Raw genomic sequence first — 17,992 nt, forward strand, 5'->3', positions numbered from 1 at the left:
CACTGTTTAAACTCGTACTGTATTTATGCAAGTATTCCTTTGGCCAGTATGTACGGTGTGAAAGATGCCAAATGTGGGTATTAGTGGGTAGAGTGAGGCAGAAGGGAGGGAGGTGTGTGAAGATGGGCTAGAAGGGGAATGCAGAGACTGGCAAAAATATGTGGGCGGTACTTTAAGTGTATCATAACAATGTAGTTATGAATCTTTTATTGCTAAATATATATAGATAGATATAGATAGATATAGAACAAGTTGTGTCTGTACGCAGTCAAGACGACAATGGCCGTTGTTGGGGTAAGCACATAGGGATAGGGATATTGAAGAAGACAAAGTACTGATGTTTTTGTATGCGTGTGAAGAGTAGGGGGTTGGTGTGTGAGACAGAAGGAGGACTGGATCGGAGGGGGCTTGGTGGTGTGTTCGGGGGAAGGGCAGCAAGATGGCTGGCTGGCTGGGAGGGTGGTGTGACAGTCAGGGTGGAGTGACGTCAGTAGCTCCATTCATGAAGAGCGTGAATAAGTGAGGAGCAGCCAGGCTCTTTGCACCAAGCATCCGACTGATAGAGTCAGACAGGAGGAGAGAAGAGGGAACCGTACATGGAGGAAAAGGGTAAAGAGTGCAAGGGGACTGAATGAGTTTGCAGCAGCCATAATACACGATTATACATTATCCGGTGGAGAGTGAAGACAAACAGTAGAAAAAGATGCTGTGGAAAGGGAGAGACGGCGAGACCAAAGGCAGCCATGAAATGGTCTTCTAAAGCAGAGTTCCAAGGATTTCTGAGCTCTCTCTCGGCTAGCTGTCTGTTCTCCACTTCACCTTCAGACCCTTTTGCTTGGGATGGACAGGGAGGCAGCTCCTCCCACTCCTCTTTCTCCTCCTCCTCTTCCAACCGAGCTGCTCTCTAAATTCATGGATGAATGAAGAGGAGAGAAACTGACCGGGCTGGCTTAGTCCTTCATGGCTACAGGTTGGTTTTCATGATTGTTTAAAACGTTTGTGTGCTGCATTGTGCAGGGTTGTTTGTGCCTCTCCGGGTGCAATGGGCACAGAGCCAAATGTGTTGTCCAACATCGTCAGCTGGTGTGGTTAGCATTAGCTTAGCTTAGCTGGCCTGGTTTGGCTTATTTTGGCTAAGGCTGATAAGCAACATTAGCTGTGTCATTCATCTATGTTTAACTACTCTAAAAAAGCACGTAAATTGGGCTAAATGTTGCAGTGCATCAGCAAAGATCTTCACTAGAATGTTTTGCCTGGTTGTCCGGGTATTGCATGGTAATGTGTTGTTTGCATTGCTTAATGAAATGACCTCAAACATTCAGCCCTTAACCAATAATATCAGTCTGTTAATGCCCTTAACCAATGAGATCAGTCTGTAAATAGGTAAAATAACCAACAGTTTAATCAAAGGAAAAAGGTTTACCCAATATGCATGGATAATTTATGAAAATATATACTATTGTAAGCAGCCATGTTGAGCACTATTACTTCCTAGTGGATTAATATGGATGTTATATATATATTTCCTCATCTCAGAAGAAGTGGAGACTGTGTATCGATCATGATGAGACAGTACTGAGTGGATCAGTCACCACATATAATCAGATTGTTCTTCAGTTTTAGTCTGAATATTTAATTACATACACAGTTTTCCTTAACCTGCTCGAACCCATGGCGAGCTGCTATTGGTTACAAACACAATCTGACTATAGAGGAGGCAATGTCATGTTACCTTCCTGACTGTGGTTGAGTAAAGCAGTAAGACAAACTAACACGTTACATTAAGGTTACATTCACCACCATGTAACTACTCCTGATTACAGTAGGTAATTGTGATTTTGGAATAAATTACATTGTTTAGGAAATCACTGATAAAGGCACCATTTGGTAGGAGCCGCACTGCCTTAATGTGCTGCTCCTCCTCCTCTCCAAAACACCCGAGAATGAAAAATACCAAACGCCCGGTGGGTTCACTTTTAGATGACATGGAGAGCACCAATAGTTTGGTAACATCACTGAGACCTGGAGGTATACAAACATGCTTCCTGTATTTGACAAGTGTGTGTGTCTGAGTAGTGATAATGAGAGAGAGCTGCATCTTCTTACTAAAGAATAGTTTACGTAATGGAGTACAGATAAGAGATAAAGAGATGAGAGGGTGAGATGAGAGGCTGAGATAAGAGAAAGAGATGAGAGGGTGAGGTGAGAGGGTGAGATGAGAGTGTGACAGAGAGAAAGAGATGAGAGTGTGAGATGAGAGGGTGAGATGAGAGGGTGAGGGTGCACTAATCCCTGCAGTATCTGTATCTCCAAGCAGGGGATAACCCTAACCCAGGACTACAGGAGGGTTAGGGTAGTTCTGCACCTTAATCTGAAGTGTTGCCTTGTTATCTTTTTGGTGGTGTTGGTTCCTCAGATTATTTTTGTGATTAGTCCCTTAACTTGTCCAGCCGGAGTGCAATACAGAGTTAGGGAATGCCATAACAGTTCAAACTACAAATATGCTCACAATGTTGAGCTATGCTTCTCAATGTTGTAGGGAGATGAGCAAAATATAACAGTTCTCTCTCACACCTGTTTTTCCAGCCCTGCATGTAACTCAAACAGGAGCACGCCCGCTTGCTCGCCCATCCTACACAAACGCCCTCGCTCACCGCTGCCCCTGCAGAGCCCGGAGGGAGGGGCCATGGTGGAGAAGGGCTGTGACCACTCGGACAAGTCTCCCCCTCCAGAGCCCCTGGGGCAGCGCACGTATAGCCACTCGGTCCACGGCAACGCCACGCGAACCGGGGGCAAGAACTCCAAGGTGAGTACATACACATACACACACAGACACACAAGTACACACACGTACATACACACACACGTACACACGTACATACACACGTACACACACGTACACACCTAACCTGTAGACTACAGAAGAGCCAGGCCCAGTGGTTTGGCTGTGGGTTCCTGCTCAGCAGTCAGGGACCTGAATCTTGTCATCATTCTCTGCCTCATGCATTTCCCTAGTATGGCTGAGGGCTCCACTGGGTCTCACACCAAGCAGAAAGGATACCTGCAACACTGTCCTTTAACTGTATGTTGTAATTGATATGCTCTAAACAAAGTAAATGTAGATCATGTCACTCCATCATGACTTCCTCTTCAGAATGGAATGTTTCAGGGTTTGGAAGCTATAGCCATAGCAGTGACCACTCACAGAATCTTCATGCATTTTCATATTCCCCTCATAGTCATTTTATGTATTCAAATTCCATTTCATGCTAATTATAAAATGCACTGTTTGGCTATCACGTCCATTTTAAGAACGGACTTGTTGATCACTTTGTTATTTTGTGAATTTACTTTTAGAAACTAGATTGTCATTAATCATGTCACTAGTCTATAATTTGTTGATCATGTCCCTAGTCTATAATTTGTTGATCATGTCCCTAGTCTATAATCTGAAACTGTCATGGATTATTTTCTTCCTTATGCATTTGCAGTTTCTTTGAATTTTTTTTTTTTCTGATTCAGGTTTTCTTTGTTCTTCTTCTCATGCATGCTAGTCTCACAAACGACTTTCCAAAGTAAGCATCACTCTTTTCTGGCCTAGCATTCACTTGTCTGTGTTTTGTATGTCTCGTTACTCTCCATTATATATATTTTTTGAAACCATGTAAAGTCTACCAAAATAAATTATTAGATATTATTATATCTGATTATCATCTGAAAACCCAGCTCAAAGTCATCTTCATCCTATACAAATATACATTTTATTTTTAGTATATATAAAGATTCAGTTAGTTGTTGAGTTTGTCTCAACAACAGAGGACTTCATGGACATGAACTAGCCTGGCACTGCCAGACCAATTTGCAAATACCTAGTAGTCTGGAACTACTAAAAAAAGGGAAAAAAGGTAGGAAAATGTTTTTAAGGGTTAACCCTTAACCCTTAAGGTAAAACAATGTGAATCCAAGGCACAAAAATGTATGTTACACTGTGCTAGGGAATGTTGCACCAAGTTGCGTTGTGCCAATTATTTTCGGAATGAGAAACAGCTGTACAATCATTTCACATTTTTGTGTTGGATTACACTGCACTCTTGTGGTAGAGATAAACAGATCTCAGCGTGAATCATACTATTCCCTTCAGATAAGCCATAGCACCAACCAACATGCTGGTCTGTAATCTGTGCTTCCAGTATAATTTTACCATTTAAATTGGAAATTGTTTTTTTCTTTTGATGTTTATGTTTACTGATGAACATATTTATTTCCTCCTACCTTCTTTCACGCTTGTGACTGCAGAAAAGCCAGAGCTGGTACAACGTAAGACTGTCTATCCTTCACTTCTACCTTCATTATGTTGCGTTCTGCAATACACTTGATGTATCTGACATATAAAATTAGGTTCATCTTTCTGGGAAAATCCAATATGATATGTATAGTTTGTAGTGGACAAAGGTAGCCTAGTTGCGAAAACTCTTACTGATTGAACACTATTTTAATTGAGCTTTAATTAGACCCATTTGTAGTGTGAATGTAGATCACCTCTCTGTCTCACTGTAGGTTCTGAGCCCCACATACAAACAGCGCAACGAGGACTTCAGGAAGCTCTTCAAACCTCTCCCGGATACAGAGCGCCTCATCGTGGGTGAGTCAGGGACAGGAGATCAAACTATATCATCTATCTGTATTCACTGTCATTGAGAGGGTACACACCTAATCTCTTTTGCACCTTTTCCGATCAGAATGGTTGTTTTTATTGCCATCAGGGAAGTTTGGAAGGCAAGTAGACAAGATAAATTCTTGCACACTATTCTTAAAGGTCCTGTAGAGTGGAATTTCAATTGAGTTTTAAGTTCATCACACCACAGAAGAATGTGTTGTTAACTGCCCATCCAAATTCGAATGAAAAAAAAACACAGACAAGTATGTTAAATTAGGCTTTTAAATCGTGAGAAAATCATCAGTCTTCTCTGCTTGAGACTGGGGGGGGCGTGTCGCCTGAAGGAGCTGAATCTCCGCTCCCTCGAATTGCATAGATTAATTGATAAGATTAATTGATAAGACTCACACCTCTCAAACAGCCTCGATTATATTCTTCTGCTGGCTCAGATGAAGATCAAACTGAGCATGTCCAGAAGCATCTCCATCATCAAGGGGAAGCTGTCAGACCAACGCTTTCTCATTGGCGATGAGCCTATTCCAACTGTCTCTGAGAAGCCTGTGAAAGTGCCGATGGTATGATGCCTCCCTTAAGGACAAAGAGCAAGTAGACCAGCTCAGGAAGGATGTAGCCAGCGGCCTGGGGAACATCGACAGAACCGCACTACCTGGCAAGTTGAAGCTCTGGTGCATGCAGTTCGGGCTCCTTCCACGCCTCTTATGGCCACTAACCATGTATGAAGTTCCGATCTCAAAGGTGGAAAATCTGGAGAGGCTGGCCAGCTCATATGCAAGGAAGTGGCTTGGGCTTCCCAGGTGCCTTAGCAGTATAGGGCTCTATGGCAAAGGAGTATTAGAACTGCCAATTTCCAGTCTAGCAGAGGAGTATAAATGTGCCAAAGTGAGACTGGAGATGATGCTATTGGATTCGAGTGATCCATTTGTAGCCCAAGCTGCCCCCATCCTGGCTACTGGGAGGAAGTGAACCCCACTGGAAGCAACCAAGCAGGCAAAGGCAGCACTCAAGCACAGGGACATCGTGAGCCGAGTGCAGCACGGGAGGAGTGGTCTTGGAGCCGGAGCCAGTACACCAGCCTGGAACAAGGCTACTCCGTTCCAGAGACGCAAGCTGGTGGTCCAGGGGGTACGTCAGCAAGAGGAGGCAGCAAGCTGTTTCACAGGCAAGGCAGGGGCAGTGGATGACTTGGGAGGGAGTGGAGAAGAGGAAGATCTCCTGGCAGGAGATGGAGGCATTCAAGGCTAGCTTCACCATCAGGGCCGCTTATGATGTACTGCCGTCTCCCAAGAATATTAGCCAGTGGTACGGAGAAGACCCGACATGCTCCCTCTGCCCGACTCCAGCTACACTAAAGCACATCCTGGTGGGCTGCAAGACCGGCCTCACTCAAGGCCGGTACACCTGGCGGCACAACCAGGTGTTACAGTGTCTTGCGGCAGTGCTGGAGAGTCGACGGATGAGCGTCAATGCCCTTCCTCCATCATCTCGTAGGCCGGCAACAACATTTGTCCGGGAGGGTGGGGGCAAAGCCACTCTCACCACCTCAAGACCAGAAACTGGACAGCTAGCACGAGACTGGAAGATGCTGTCAGACCTAGGCCAGAAGCTCCGCTTTCCAGCAGAAATAGCAACAACAAATCTACGACCAGACCTTGTGCTTTGGTTGGCCTCACTCAAGCAGGTGTATATCGTCGAGCTCACGGTGCCCTGGGAGAGTGCGGTGGAGGAGGCCTACGAGCACAAGAAGCTAAGGTATGCGGAGCTTGCAGCAGATGCACAACAACAAGGCTGGAAAGCTAAGGTCTGCCCAGTTGAAGTAGGCTGCAGAGGATTTGTAGCCACCTCAACATCTAGGCTTCTCCGAGAGATGGGAGTGCGGGGGATGGCCCACAGGCAGGCAGTCAAAGACCTTTCCAGGGCTGCTGAAAAGGGAAGTCAGTGGCTGTGGATAAAGAGGAAGGACTCCACCTGGGCTGTCGGATGAGTGATGGCATCTAGGGAGTGAGCCCGGGACGTCGGATCTCACTGCTGAACCCTCTGGAGGTGTCGTGGATCAATCATCGAAACATCGAAGAAGGAGGGCGATAGTGGACATTGGACTGTTCGATTTTGGATAATCTTTAATGGTTACTACTGTGATGTCCCTAATTACACTACCGTTAAAAAGTTTGGGGTCACTTAGAAATTTCCTTATTTTTCAAAGAAAAGCACTTTTTTTCAATGAAGATAACGTTAAATTAATCAGAAAAACACTATACATTGTTAAAGTGGTAAATGACTATTCTAGGTGGAAACGTCTGTTTTTTAATGAAATATCTACATAGGTGTATAGAGGCCCATTTCAAGCAACTCTCACTACAGTGTTCAAATGGTACATTGTGTTTGCTAATTACCTTAGAAGACTAATGGATGATTAGAAGAATTAGAATGCCAAAGGTCTCCAATGCTGTAATTGCTGCAAATGGAGCACTCTTTGACGAAAGCAAAGTTTGAAGAACAAAATTAATATTTCAAATAAAAATAATTATTTCTAACCTTGTAAATGTCTTGACTATATTTTCTATTCATTTTGCAACTTATTTGATAAATAAAAGTGTGAGTCTTCATGGAAAACTGTCTGAATTGTCTGGGTGACCCCAAACTTTTGAACGGTAGTGTATATTGATATTTTTTAAATAACCAAATACAGTTAGGTGTAGTAGCTGACTTGGTCACTAGTAATACAATTAGGAATCCCATCAGACACGTTTCTTTTTGAGGCACGTAAGTTGATTCCATTTGTATTTCGTAATCAATCATGCTTTGTGTTTCTTGCCAGACTATTCCTGCGCGCTGCAGCGCGACATCCTTCTGCAGGGTCGCCTCTACCTGTCTGAGAACTGGATCTGTTTCTATAGCAACATCTTCCGCTGGGAAACGCTGGTATGGATGCTTCTGTGACATCTGTCTGTGTAGGATCAGTGACCAGAACCCTAACCCAGATCTTACTAAGTATTACTGTACATGTGGCACACATAATATATGTGTGTCTTACCACTTTACCCCCTGGTTTCTTTCTGCATCCAGCTGACAGTGAGGTTAAAGGACATCTGCTCCATGACTAAAGAGAAGACAGCACGCCTCATTCCCAATGCCATCCAGCTGTGCACTGACAATGAAAAGGTTAGCAGACACACACACACACACACACAGTATGTTTTCTACTAACCTTTGTTAATCTTTTATGCTGTTTTCTCTCTCAGCATTTTTTCACCTCCTTTGGGGCGAGGGACCGAACTTACATGATGATGTTTAGACTGTGGCAAAATGCTTTGCTAGAAAAGGTGGGTACAGTCTGGATATCCACAGTCCATTTGATGCTACTGTACATTAGAACATTGTAGAGTTTTGTGTTGGTCTATCGCTGCAACTAGTGATACTCACTGTCTTTCTCCTGTTACGGTATTTGAAGGAATGAGGAGGCAATGAGGATCCGATGGTTCTTTAAATAACCCACAAGGGTATATCAACAACTGAGGCACATAACTCCGAAATAAAAAAACACCTGACACAAGATAAGCAAGGAAAGGGTAACGCACAATAACCGACAACCAAGTAACAGAAAAACCCAGGTTATATACTCCACTAACGAGAATTAGAAACAGGTGAACAAAAATTCAGGTGTGCGAAATAGCACGTAATCAGCACTGGGCAGCGGTGCCACTAGTACTCTGGTGAATCTGAGTGTAGACGTGGAGTCGCTGGCCTAGACTTAACACTCCTCCATTTCTCTCTCCCATTAATCATCATATCAATCCAACTCTAACATCACCTCTTTCAGCCCTTGTGTCCCAAAGAACTATGGCACTTTGTCCACCAGTGTTACGGCAGTGAGCTGGGCCTCACCAGCGATGACGAGGACTACGTCCCCCCGGACGACGACTTCAACACCATGGGGTGAGTTCAGAACCACATGTATAGACATATCATTCCCATACTAACTTTGGACCCTAACCCTTTCCACTCTCACCTTATCTCTCTCTACTATTCTTTATTTACCTCTCAATCCAAGTGTGTTTAATTTTATTTGTTTTAACTTAAAAGGGAATTTTGGATTAAAAAACAAAGCATGTGAATGCACAGTCAACAGCTGAAACACATGACACAGAAAAATATAATATAAACAAAATCACAGTATTGGAGCAAACCTAACATCTGACAGGAGGCCTTTTCCTGGATGAGCATGCTGCTGGTATATCTGGCTGTGTTATAATTTCTATTGTCAGTCAACACTTTCATCATTCATACTGACTGATCATAAACGGAGACACATTGTTTTGACACACATACACACACACACATACACACACAACTGATATCCAGTATTCAAATACAAATGCAATAAATTACACTGCCAGCACCCTCATAGCAGCGTGAGCTGCCTCGCTGTTTCCCGATCTGATAATCTTGACCTCCAGCTGCTGCCCATCCGCGTGGTCTAGGTACTGTGAGGAGCTGCCGGCAGAGGACAGCGAGGCCAGCGACCCCACCCGGCCAGAGGCCAAGCCTGAGCTCAGCCCCCTGGCCCTACCCCTGCTGGACCCTCTGGCCATCCCCCCCCTGGACTCCCTGGCCTGTCTGGTCAGCCCAGACATAGCCCTCCCTGTGAGTACACTGTCTGGTCAGCCCAGACATAGCCCTCCCTGTGAGTACACTGTCTGGTCAGCCCAGACATAGCCCTCCCTGTGAGTACACTGTCTGGTCAGCCCAGACATAGCCCTCCCTGTGAGTACACTGTCTGGTCAGCCCAGACATAGCCCTCCCTGTGAGTACACTGTCTGGTCAGCCCAGACATAGCCCTTCCTGTGAGTACACTGTCTGGTCAGCCCAGACATAGCCCTCCCTGTGAGTACACTGTCTGGTCAGCCCAGACATAGCCCTCCCTGTGAGTACACTGTCTGGTCAGCCCAGACATAGCCCTCCCTGTGAGTACACTGTCTGGTCAGCCCAGACATAGCCCTCCCTGTGAGTACACTGTCTGGTCAGCCCAGACATAGCCCTCCCTGTGAGTACACTTCACAACCACGATACCTTCTCTAACAAAGCTGACATACCATTATTGCTGGCAAAAGGGCTTCTTAACTACAGCTTTTCTCAGCACACTTGCAAAAGCAGGTGTCTGATGGGACGCAGCTCAACATGGTGGTGAATATGGTTATATATTTTATTTCTTGCAAATGTGAAATGTTTAACCAATACATTTCACACGCAACACTACACATCCTTGCGTAAAGTGCCTGGTTCTTGAGATAATAAAGCCACAGACACACATCTGAGTTTAAAGTTAGCTAACTCAGGGAAGCCCACCTGGGATTCCCACCCATTTTCTCCATCTTGAGCCCACCACAGTCAAGACCCAAGTTCAACCTATAACCACAGCTAGAATAAGGTTAATTCCTTAGAGATCATTCTTTGTTTGTATAGGTAATCATAAATAGCATCACTCTATCACTTAGAAAGTTTGATGAAATAAGGGACAGAATATCATTGACAGAATCTAGAACCTAACAATTCTCGTTGGCTCTTTCTGCAGTACGACTTGCTCCCATTGGACAATTTTTCCCCCTGTCTTGCCGATGGTGAACTCCTGACCCTTCCGTTGCTGGGCAACATGAACAGTGGTCTGAGAAGCCGACCACCCTCCCCTTCGCTGGACTTCAATGATAACGAGGACCTGCCCACCGAGCTCAGTGACTCCTCCGACACACACGATGAAGGTGTGTCTGGCATGGTGTGTGTCTGGCATGGTGTGTGTCTGGCAAGGTGTGTGTCTGACATGGTGTGTGTCTGACATGGTGTGTGTCTGGCATGGTGTGTGTCTGGCAAGGTGTGTGTCTGGCAAGGTGTGTGTCTGACATGGTGTGTGTCTGACATGGTGTGTCTGACATGGTGTGTGTCTGGCATGGTGTGTGTCTGGCAAGGTGTGTGTCTGACATGGTGTGTGTCTGACATGGTGTGTGTCTGACATGGTGTGTGTCTGACATGGTGTGTGTCTGGCAAGGTGTGTGTCTGACATGGTGTGTGTCTGGCATGGTGTGTGTCTGGCATGGTGTGTGTCTGGCATGGTGTGTGTCTGACATGGTGTGTGTCTGGCATGGTGTGTGTCTGGCATGGTGTGTGTCTGGCATGGTGTGTGTCTGACATGGTGTGTGTCTGGCATGGTATTTCTGGCATGGTGTGTCTGGCATGGCACAAACGTGACGCACACACACCTGTTCATTATTGCTGTGTGTGTGTGTCTTATTTAACAGGGGAAGTGCAAGCGTTCCACGAGGACCTCAACGGCCGTCAGTACATAAACGAGGTCTACAAGTTCAGCGTAGACAAGATGTACGACATCCTTTTCACAGAGTCCCGCTTCATGAAGGACTTCCTTGACCAGCGCAGGTTCTCAGGTGTGTCTGCAGGCCTGTCTGTGCTGTGTGATTATTTAGCGTTAGGGTGATGAATCCTGATCTGATCTGTCTCCCTCCCTCTCTCGGCAGACGTAGTCTATCACCCCTGGAAGAAGGAAGCGGCAGGCAACCAGACTAGAGACATCATGTACACCATCTCTCTCACCAACCCTCTGGCCCCAAAGTCTGCCACCGTCACTGAGACCCAAGTTAGTGAAACAGCAGTTTGTTCCCACAATTTAACTATAGCTATTGCACCTCACTGTATTTACGAACGTGCCAAACATTTCAGAATAATTGATTTCACTGCCATTTAATGTCAGTCAGGATTTGAAAGCTCCCCTCTTTCGTGTCAGACTCTGTTCAAGGCCAGCCAGGAGAGCGAGTGCTACATAATTGATGCAGAAGTGATCGCTCACGACGTCCCCTACCATGACTACTTCTACACCCTCAACCGCTACATGCTCACCAGGGTGGCCAAGAACAAGTGTCGACTCAGGTAAAGATCTTTACCTTCCTTAAGAAGAGAAAAGTTAAGACATACGTGGAGCTTATGTTTAATCGTGTGCCTGTGTGTCTGTGTGTCTGTGTCTGTGTGTCTGTGTGCGTGTCTCTGTGTTTGCACCTGTGGTGTGTGGGTGTGCCTGTGATGTGTGTCTGTGTGTGTGCCTGTGTGCGTGTGTGTGTGTGTGTTTGTGTGTGTGTGCCTGTGTGTGTGTGTGTGTGTGTGCCTGTGTGTGTGTGTGTGTGTGTGTGTGTGTGTGTGAGTCAGGGTGTCCACTGAGCTGCGCTACAGGAAGCAGCCATGGGGCCTGGTGAAAGGCTTCATCGAGAGGAACTCCTGGAGTGGTCTGGACGAGTACTTCAGACACCTCGGTCAGTCTGGAACTGCATTATTTACCTTCTAGCTGAGTATCAATTCACAGAAAGTATAAATACAGATCACACAATCAAAAGAGCCTGTGTTAGCGTCAACACGTTATTTTAACACAGCCATGTTACGACCAACCAACAGTGGGCAGTACAACAGGACCGATCCTCGTGTTGGTAAAGTGGCTTATTAATGGCCTTTTAATGGCCTTATATTGATTAAAGCGTCAAAGAGCTGATCAACCCGGTTCCTGACTAACCACTATATACACAAAACAGGCAAGATATGGAAAATACATTAAGCATTCAGTTTTCAGGTTACTGATAAGGAGTGCTCCACCTTCCGGTCAAAATTTAAGTACAAAATGTTTGGCATCTTAGTTACTACCTTGGTAGATGACAACAGATGACAACAGATGTGCATGAGTAGCCTAATAAACTTATAATTAAATTAAATTAAAAAAGACTGAGTGAGTCTCTGGATCTACATATGGTAGCGCTCACCAGAGCAGCATCTTCACTGCAACCTTGTTATAAACACTATGCATGGTCACTGTCAATAAAAAAAAAGTCCCAAATACAGACGTAATATATACTGGGGGATATTTGGGTGCTGTTGTCCTGCAGAGGTGGAGCTGGGTAAAGTGGAGGTGGTTCTAACAGAGCCACACAGACTGTCCCCGAAGGCAGTGAGGAGGAGGAAGAGAGCGCTGGTGCGGCCCCCCCAGATGGACCAGGCTCTAGGCGCCCTGACAACCCCCGAGGACGACAAGGAAGTCATCCACTTCATCAAGCGTGTGGCAGGTAGAGGTCTGACACACAACATTCCCCAACTATTAGGAAATGCTTGTAAAATGAAGCTGATCGTGTCACTCTTATTTCAAAAGCATTGTATTACAGTAAACTGTCTTAGATTATACCACTTCTAGAGCAGCATATTCAGGCCATGATAAAACCACAGTGCTGTTATCTTTGTTAATGGAGACACTAGTTTAGTCACTTTATACAAGACATGTTAGATAGCTAGATTTTGAGCAGCTTGAAAGTACTTTCATTTTGTGATGGTTGGTTTTGTTTATATCCAATATGGCTGCGTTTATTAGGTTCCACTCAGACCAGACACATACCAGACCACGTCCCAGGAGGCCTGGCACTCTACAACGTCTCCAAGCTGCTACTCCTCATCAGCCTGGTGTGAGTACCTCCAGTCTGGCCTCCAGTCTGGCCTCCAGTCTGGCCTCCAGTCTGGCCTCCAGTCTGGCCTCCAGTCTGGCCTCCAGTCTGGCCTCCAGTCTGGCCTCCAGTCTGGCCTCCAGTCTGGCCTCCAGTCTGGCCTCCAGTCTGGCCTCCAGTCTGGCCAGGGGTAGAACTGGGGGCCATCCTGTCAGGACAGAATCTTTTAAGAAACTTGTTTATTGACACAACCTCGCTGTTATCATCCTGTCTGTATACATGGACATATTTATGCATGTACATTATTATTGTTAACATAACTCATCAAAGCAAAGATGTATTAATTTCCCCCTCTCCTGCAACTCTACAACAGATGGAGTGTTGGAGAGGGGACATAAACATCTTGTTTCATCACTTGGTTTTGGTGTTGTATGTAATCTCTCTCTTTCTCTCTCTTTGCACTCATTGCATCCTATAGGATCTGTATAAGGTATAGTTACTTTTGCACCAGTCTTATGTTTTTGGTTTGTTTTTTTTATTTATAATGAAGCATTTTCAGTAATTGAAGATTCAAAAATATTTTACCCCTCCCTCTCTCTACCCCACTGTATCTCTCTCTGTATATCTCTCTGTATCATACAGCCTAGTGCTGCTGGTGTTTCTGAACATGATGCTGTTCTACAAGCTATGGATGCTGGAGTACACAACACAGAGTCTGACTTCCTGGCAAGACCTCCGTCCTCAAGAAAGGTACCATGCACAGACATACAGTATCTAACCCTAGTTATGCTCACGGACCTTTATATTTCAAAAGTACGTCTTCCATCTTGATATCTTAATTAGTTGTATCTTGAGCTGTTTAAGTAATCTGGTAAAATAAGGGTTATTAACTTTTTAGCCTTCATTGATCACATGTTAGTGAATTGTGTGTTTTCCAGTAAACTGCCCCAGACTCAGCAGGAGCTGGCAAAGCTCTTAGAGACACAGCAGCGTTACCATGACAATGAACTGCAGAAATGGAAAGAGATCATCAAGACTTCTGTCATCCTGCTGGATGAGGTGAGTACCAATCAGAATGTAGAATCAGTCAGGTCGGAACCCAAAGATACCAGACATGATCTCTCATATGTGATCTCTTATTAAAACCTGAGTTTGCATCAGTACTTTTGAAATGGATTTTGCACTTCCTAGATATGCCTCTTTTGTAGACCTTGTGCTCATACAGGTCATGTGATTTCTTAAGAAAAATAACATATTTGCAAGCAGCAATGGAGATGGGATCTTTGTATAGTAGGAATGCTAACATTATGAGGGGAAAAAATGACTGGCACTATGAGTTGACTTGGAGCTATAGTACTATATGGTTTGTTGTAAAATTATTGTACTCGCTGTGAAATATATTATTATTGCTTGCTTTTTTCCACAGGTACACTCTTGCACTTTTGAGGTTCTTGCTGTTTAATTGTACCTTGTCTAACTACATGCTCTTATTGTTCTTCCGTTTGGGACTTATTTGGTTTTCACAATGTATGCTTCATGTTTGGCTACCCGCAATGTTTGGGGCTATCTCGTTGTTATGATCAGTGACCTATGCACTTTTGTAAAACTCTCTCTTGGAAGTCGCTTTTGAAAAAAGCGTCTGCTAAATGCATAAATGTAAATGTATTGATCTTTGTGGAATACATTTATAATAAAATACTAGCGATTACAAGAGTGGGTTTTCTCCAGTGTTGCTGACATCTTTCTCTGCTGCAGATGAAGAGCTCGTTACTGAACCTGCAGAAGGGCATCGGCTCAAGGGACTATCATTCAGAATCATCAGAGAAGAGGACACAATATCACTGACAAACAATACTAAGGCAAAATGGACATTATGTGCAATACACAACCATTTCTGGTGGCCCACAACCTCTAGGAATTCAAAACGAACTTGGTTGAGGAGCGTCTGTCGACTGCAGTGTGGTCTTGTGGAAAATCCCAATCCCGTTTCTCTGTTTTCAAAGAATGTTGTAATGTTAAACCTTGTTTGTTGTTGCCACTGATGGAATATACTCACATTGAAAAAAGCATGCAATTTTTTACAAATTCTACAAACGTGTCAGCAGAGGTGTTGAACATCAGCCTATTTTGTCTCAGACTTGGTAAAGTTGAAAACACTTGAAGTATCCGTTTTCCACTCCAGCATTGGAATCTGGGAGCAGGTTTCAGCCACAGCAGAACCACAATCCGCTTCCTCTCCAGAAGCAGCCAATGTGTTGTCCACCTAACCCTAACCCTAACTGACAGATGCCCCAACTCTGAGAAGAGAGCACCTTTTAGCCCTGATGATATTACTGTTAACAATTACAACAGGGTTCTGCAGACGAGCAGCAGATGAGAATTATAACAGATCTGCAGCAGATATGGATGCATATAATTACATGTATAATATTTCATATATTATTTTTAATTTTGTCCAATGTGGCCAGGGCTTATTTATAATATGCTTCCGTGGAATGTCAGGGCTGGTTTCCCTGAGAGCTTGTGTTGCCATGCATTTTTGAAGGCTTAAATATTCTCTACTTGTAGAGTTGCTCTGTAGAGTTGCTCTTGTAGAGTTTTACTATGCTCTGTCCTGTTTTACTGACTCGTTGGAGAAACTAGCTTGGCTGTTAACATTAAGACAATGTATGGGACAATTTATTAGCTTCAGAAAGTATAGATGTTGTTAGTGTTCTAATGTCTAATGTTTATCCAACATTATGCATGACAAATTGTTAAAATCTTAACTGCAGCAAAACATTCTTCTTTCAATCCTTCTTTCAATGTTGTTGCTTTAACCTGTGATCAGGTTATAAAATGGACAGTGGTTTCTCTGTGTCAATGTATGTCATGTTTTATCTAAAATGTTATTTATCTGGATAATATTCTCTCCACACCTGTGGGTCGCTTAGTGTTGTATGCCAAGTGAGGATGTAATGGCACTAAATCCACCCGCCCCAACACACACTTACAAATGGCTCTTCTGCTCATTAAGATAATAAATACATTTTGGAAAATAGATCACTGAGGAGACCAGAGCTGTATACCACAACCTAAATCAAGCAATTAAGCTGTAAAGAATTGGAAAGACCAAGCTGTGAAATCCTTGTCCCTGCTTGAAGTTAGTAATGTGTTAAGTATTTAGAGGTATTTATTTATGCTTCCTTATTTATGTACAGTGAAAGACTGAAATGTAACGCTAAGGAATCGTCATTGTCCAAAGACGTTTATGAACTTCATAGTTCTGTGACTGTCACCAGTGTCTCTTCTGGTTTCAGTGCCCAAGAATGTTAACTGATCTGATGGTCCTCTCCACCTGTCCATGTACTGTGTTGACAGTAATGCAATTACACTTATGAGGATGCATGAGTGCTTGTCGAAAGATCATGGATACTCAAACCAATGTGTTTTTGAGTTCATTATCTACTGTGTGTAGAAAGACATTCCCATAGTGAACATTTGGACCCACAAGTATACTTTGCGGCGATGTGACAGAGCACATAAGATGTGACAGAGCACATAAGATGTGACAGAGCACATAAGCACATTTAAAACTAGACTTCCACATGAAGTAGCACTTAAAAGTATACAGATCATTTGATGGTGAATTAGGAGGATTCAAATGCAAATATGACATTTTTACCTTGAAATCTTACAAATGTATTCTCCTTTCAAAATTTCACTATTGATGAAGTAAGCTCAGAAAGTATTCAGACTCCTTTCCATTTTCCACAGTTTGAAACATTATAGCCTTCCTCAAAAAAAGATTTAGTTCATATTTGTTCTCATCAATCTACATAAACCCCAACAAACCCTAACAACAAAGCTGAATCTTATCATCAAATGAAAAAGAAATACCACAATTGTTTCTAGAAAGTATTCAGAGCCTTCAAAGTATTCATATTAAGTATTGATTTTTCTTTGGGAGTGATTATGACCTCATTTATTTTGCGTATGACTACAAGTTTGGCTCTGTATGTATATTTTTAAGCTTCATATTTTAATCAGAAATCCAGTATGTATGACTCTAAATACCCTACACTATGAATACAGTATCCTGTTGTATATAGTTTCAGTCTACACAAACTTGAGAAACTATGGAAGCAAATCAGTGACATGTTTTGAATTTTAAAAGGCATTGAATACTTAACATTGAAATTTAAACACCACCGAATTTGTTGGTTTTGAATTCAGGGATGCCTTACCGATCCTTGGTCTCCCGGATGTTGCAATCACATTTTTTTCGGCTCGAATAAATTGTCGAATTTTTGGGATGTGAATTTCACCATTCGAATTTGAGCAGTCAATATTAAGTATTCAATCCCTTTTGCTTCCATAACAATCCATACGCTGGTCGTAGATTGGTAAACAATTTAAACAAAAAAAATCTCAAAGGTTTTACAAAATGTATGGAGAAGAGTGGTCGTCGTCATCTGCCGCTTGTCCGGGGGTCGGGAGAACCCGGCCAAGATGAGATGTGAGATGTGTGATGTGTGAGGTGGAGAAGATGTGGATTGAGCAAATAAAATAGTTGGAATTAACTCCTCCTTTGCAGTCAATAGTTTGGAACATACGAACGTGTTTTTGGTAGCCTATGGTTTGGTTTGTAGGTCAACCCTATTCATTCCACTTGCACCAGTGCTCCAGTAGCCGTTCTTTGAATCCATTCCATTCTGTGTCTTCAATCCATTTTATAGATCTTACAACTCATACTATACATCATATTGATCGTTGGAAAGGTTGCTTTGTTTGAAAGCTATGCTGCGTGTTTATGCAAGATAACACATTTAGTTGTGCACGTTTGATGCATTGTGCAATG

At 43.5% G+C, this 17,992-nt stretch overlaps 1 protein-coding gene across 4 annotated transcripts; it reads left to right on the top strand.

The window, feature by feature from the left end:
* Positions 1 to 604: 604 nt before the first annotated feature.
* LOC134013865 (protein Aster-B-like) lies at positions 605 to 17,714 on the top strand. 4 transcript variants are annotated; one of them, XM_062453612.1, is made up of 21 exons: positions 605 to 970; positions 2,587 to 2,806; positions 3,555 to 3,575; positions 4,297 to 4,317; positions 4,558 to 4,642; positions 7,494 to 7,597; positions 7,742 to 7,837; positions 7,918 to 7,998; positions 8,496 to 8,611; positions 9,157 to 9,319; positions 10,248 to 10,431; positions 10,966 to 11,109; positions 11,200 to 11,318; positions 11,466 to 11,608; positions 11,882 to 11,985; positions 12,607 to 12,783; positions 13,083 to 13,173; positions 13,795 to 13,902; positions 14,091 to 14,211; positions 14,908 to 16,680; positions 16,732 to 17,714. In XM_062453612.1, exons 1-20 carry the CDS (start codon positions 921 to 923, stop codon positions 14,995 to 14,997), a joined length of 2,238 nt encoding a protein of 745 aa, XP_062309596.1. In that variant the 5' UTR covers positions 605 to 920; the 3' UTR covers positions 14,998 to 16,680; positions 16,732 to 17,714. The 4 variants fall into 4 exon arrangements, with proteins under 4 accessions (XP_062309596.1, XP_062309598.1, XP_062309597.1 ...); XM_062453614.1 differs by lacking the exons at positions 14,908 to 16,680; positions 16,732 to 17,714 and adding an exon at positions 13,526 to 13,642 and having other exon boundaries at positions 9,133 to 9,319; positions 14,091 to 14,107; XM_062453613.1 differs by lacking the exons at positions 14,091 to 14,211; positions 14,908 to 16,680; positions 16,732 to 17,714 and adding an exon at positions 13,526 to 13,581 and having other exon boundaries at positions 9,133 to 9,319.
* Positions 17,715 to 17,992: the final 278 nt, after the last annotated feature.

This window comes from Osmerus eperlanus, chromosome 27 (genome assembly GCF_963692335.1).
Source record: "Osmerus eperlanus chromosome 27, fOsmEpe2.1, whole genome shotgun sequence".
Taxonomy (NCBI): Eukaryota; Metazoa; Chordata; class Actinopteri; order Osmeriformes; family Osmeridae; genus Osmerus; species Osmerus eperlanus.

What these genes read in the sequence shown, in the direction of transcription:
- LOC134013865 (XM_062453612.1), top strand. Translation starts at nt 921, where the DNA reads ATGAAGAGGAGAGAAACTGACCGGGCTGGCTTAGTCCTTCATGGCTAC. An exon ending in TGTGCACTGACAATGAAAAG is followed by an intron (nt 7,838 to 7,917) that starts GTTAGCAGACAC and finishes TTTCTCTCTCAG; the next exon opens with CATTTTTTCACCTCCTTTGG. An exon ending in AAGAACAAGTGTCGACTCAG is followed by an intron (nt 11,609 to 11,881) that starts GTAAAGATCTTT and finishes TGTGTGAGTCAG; the next exon opens with GGTGTCCACTGAGCTGCGCT.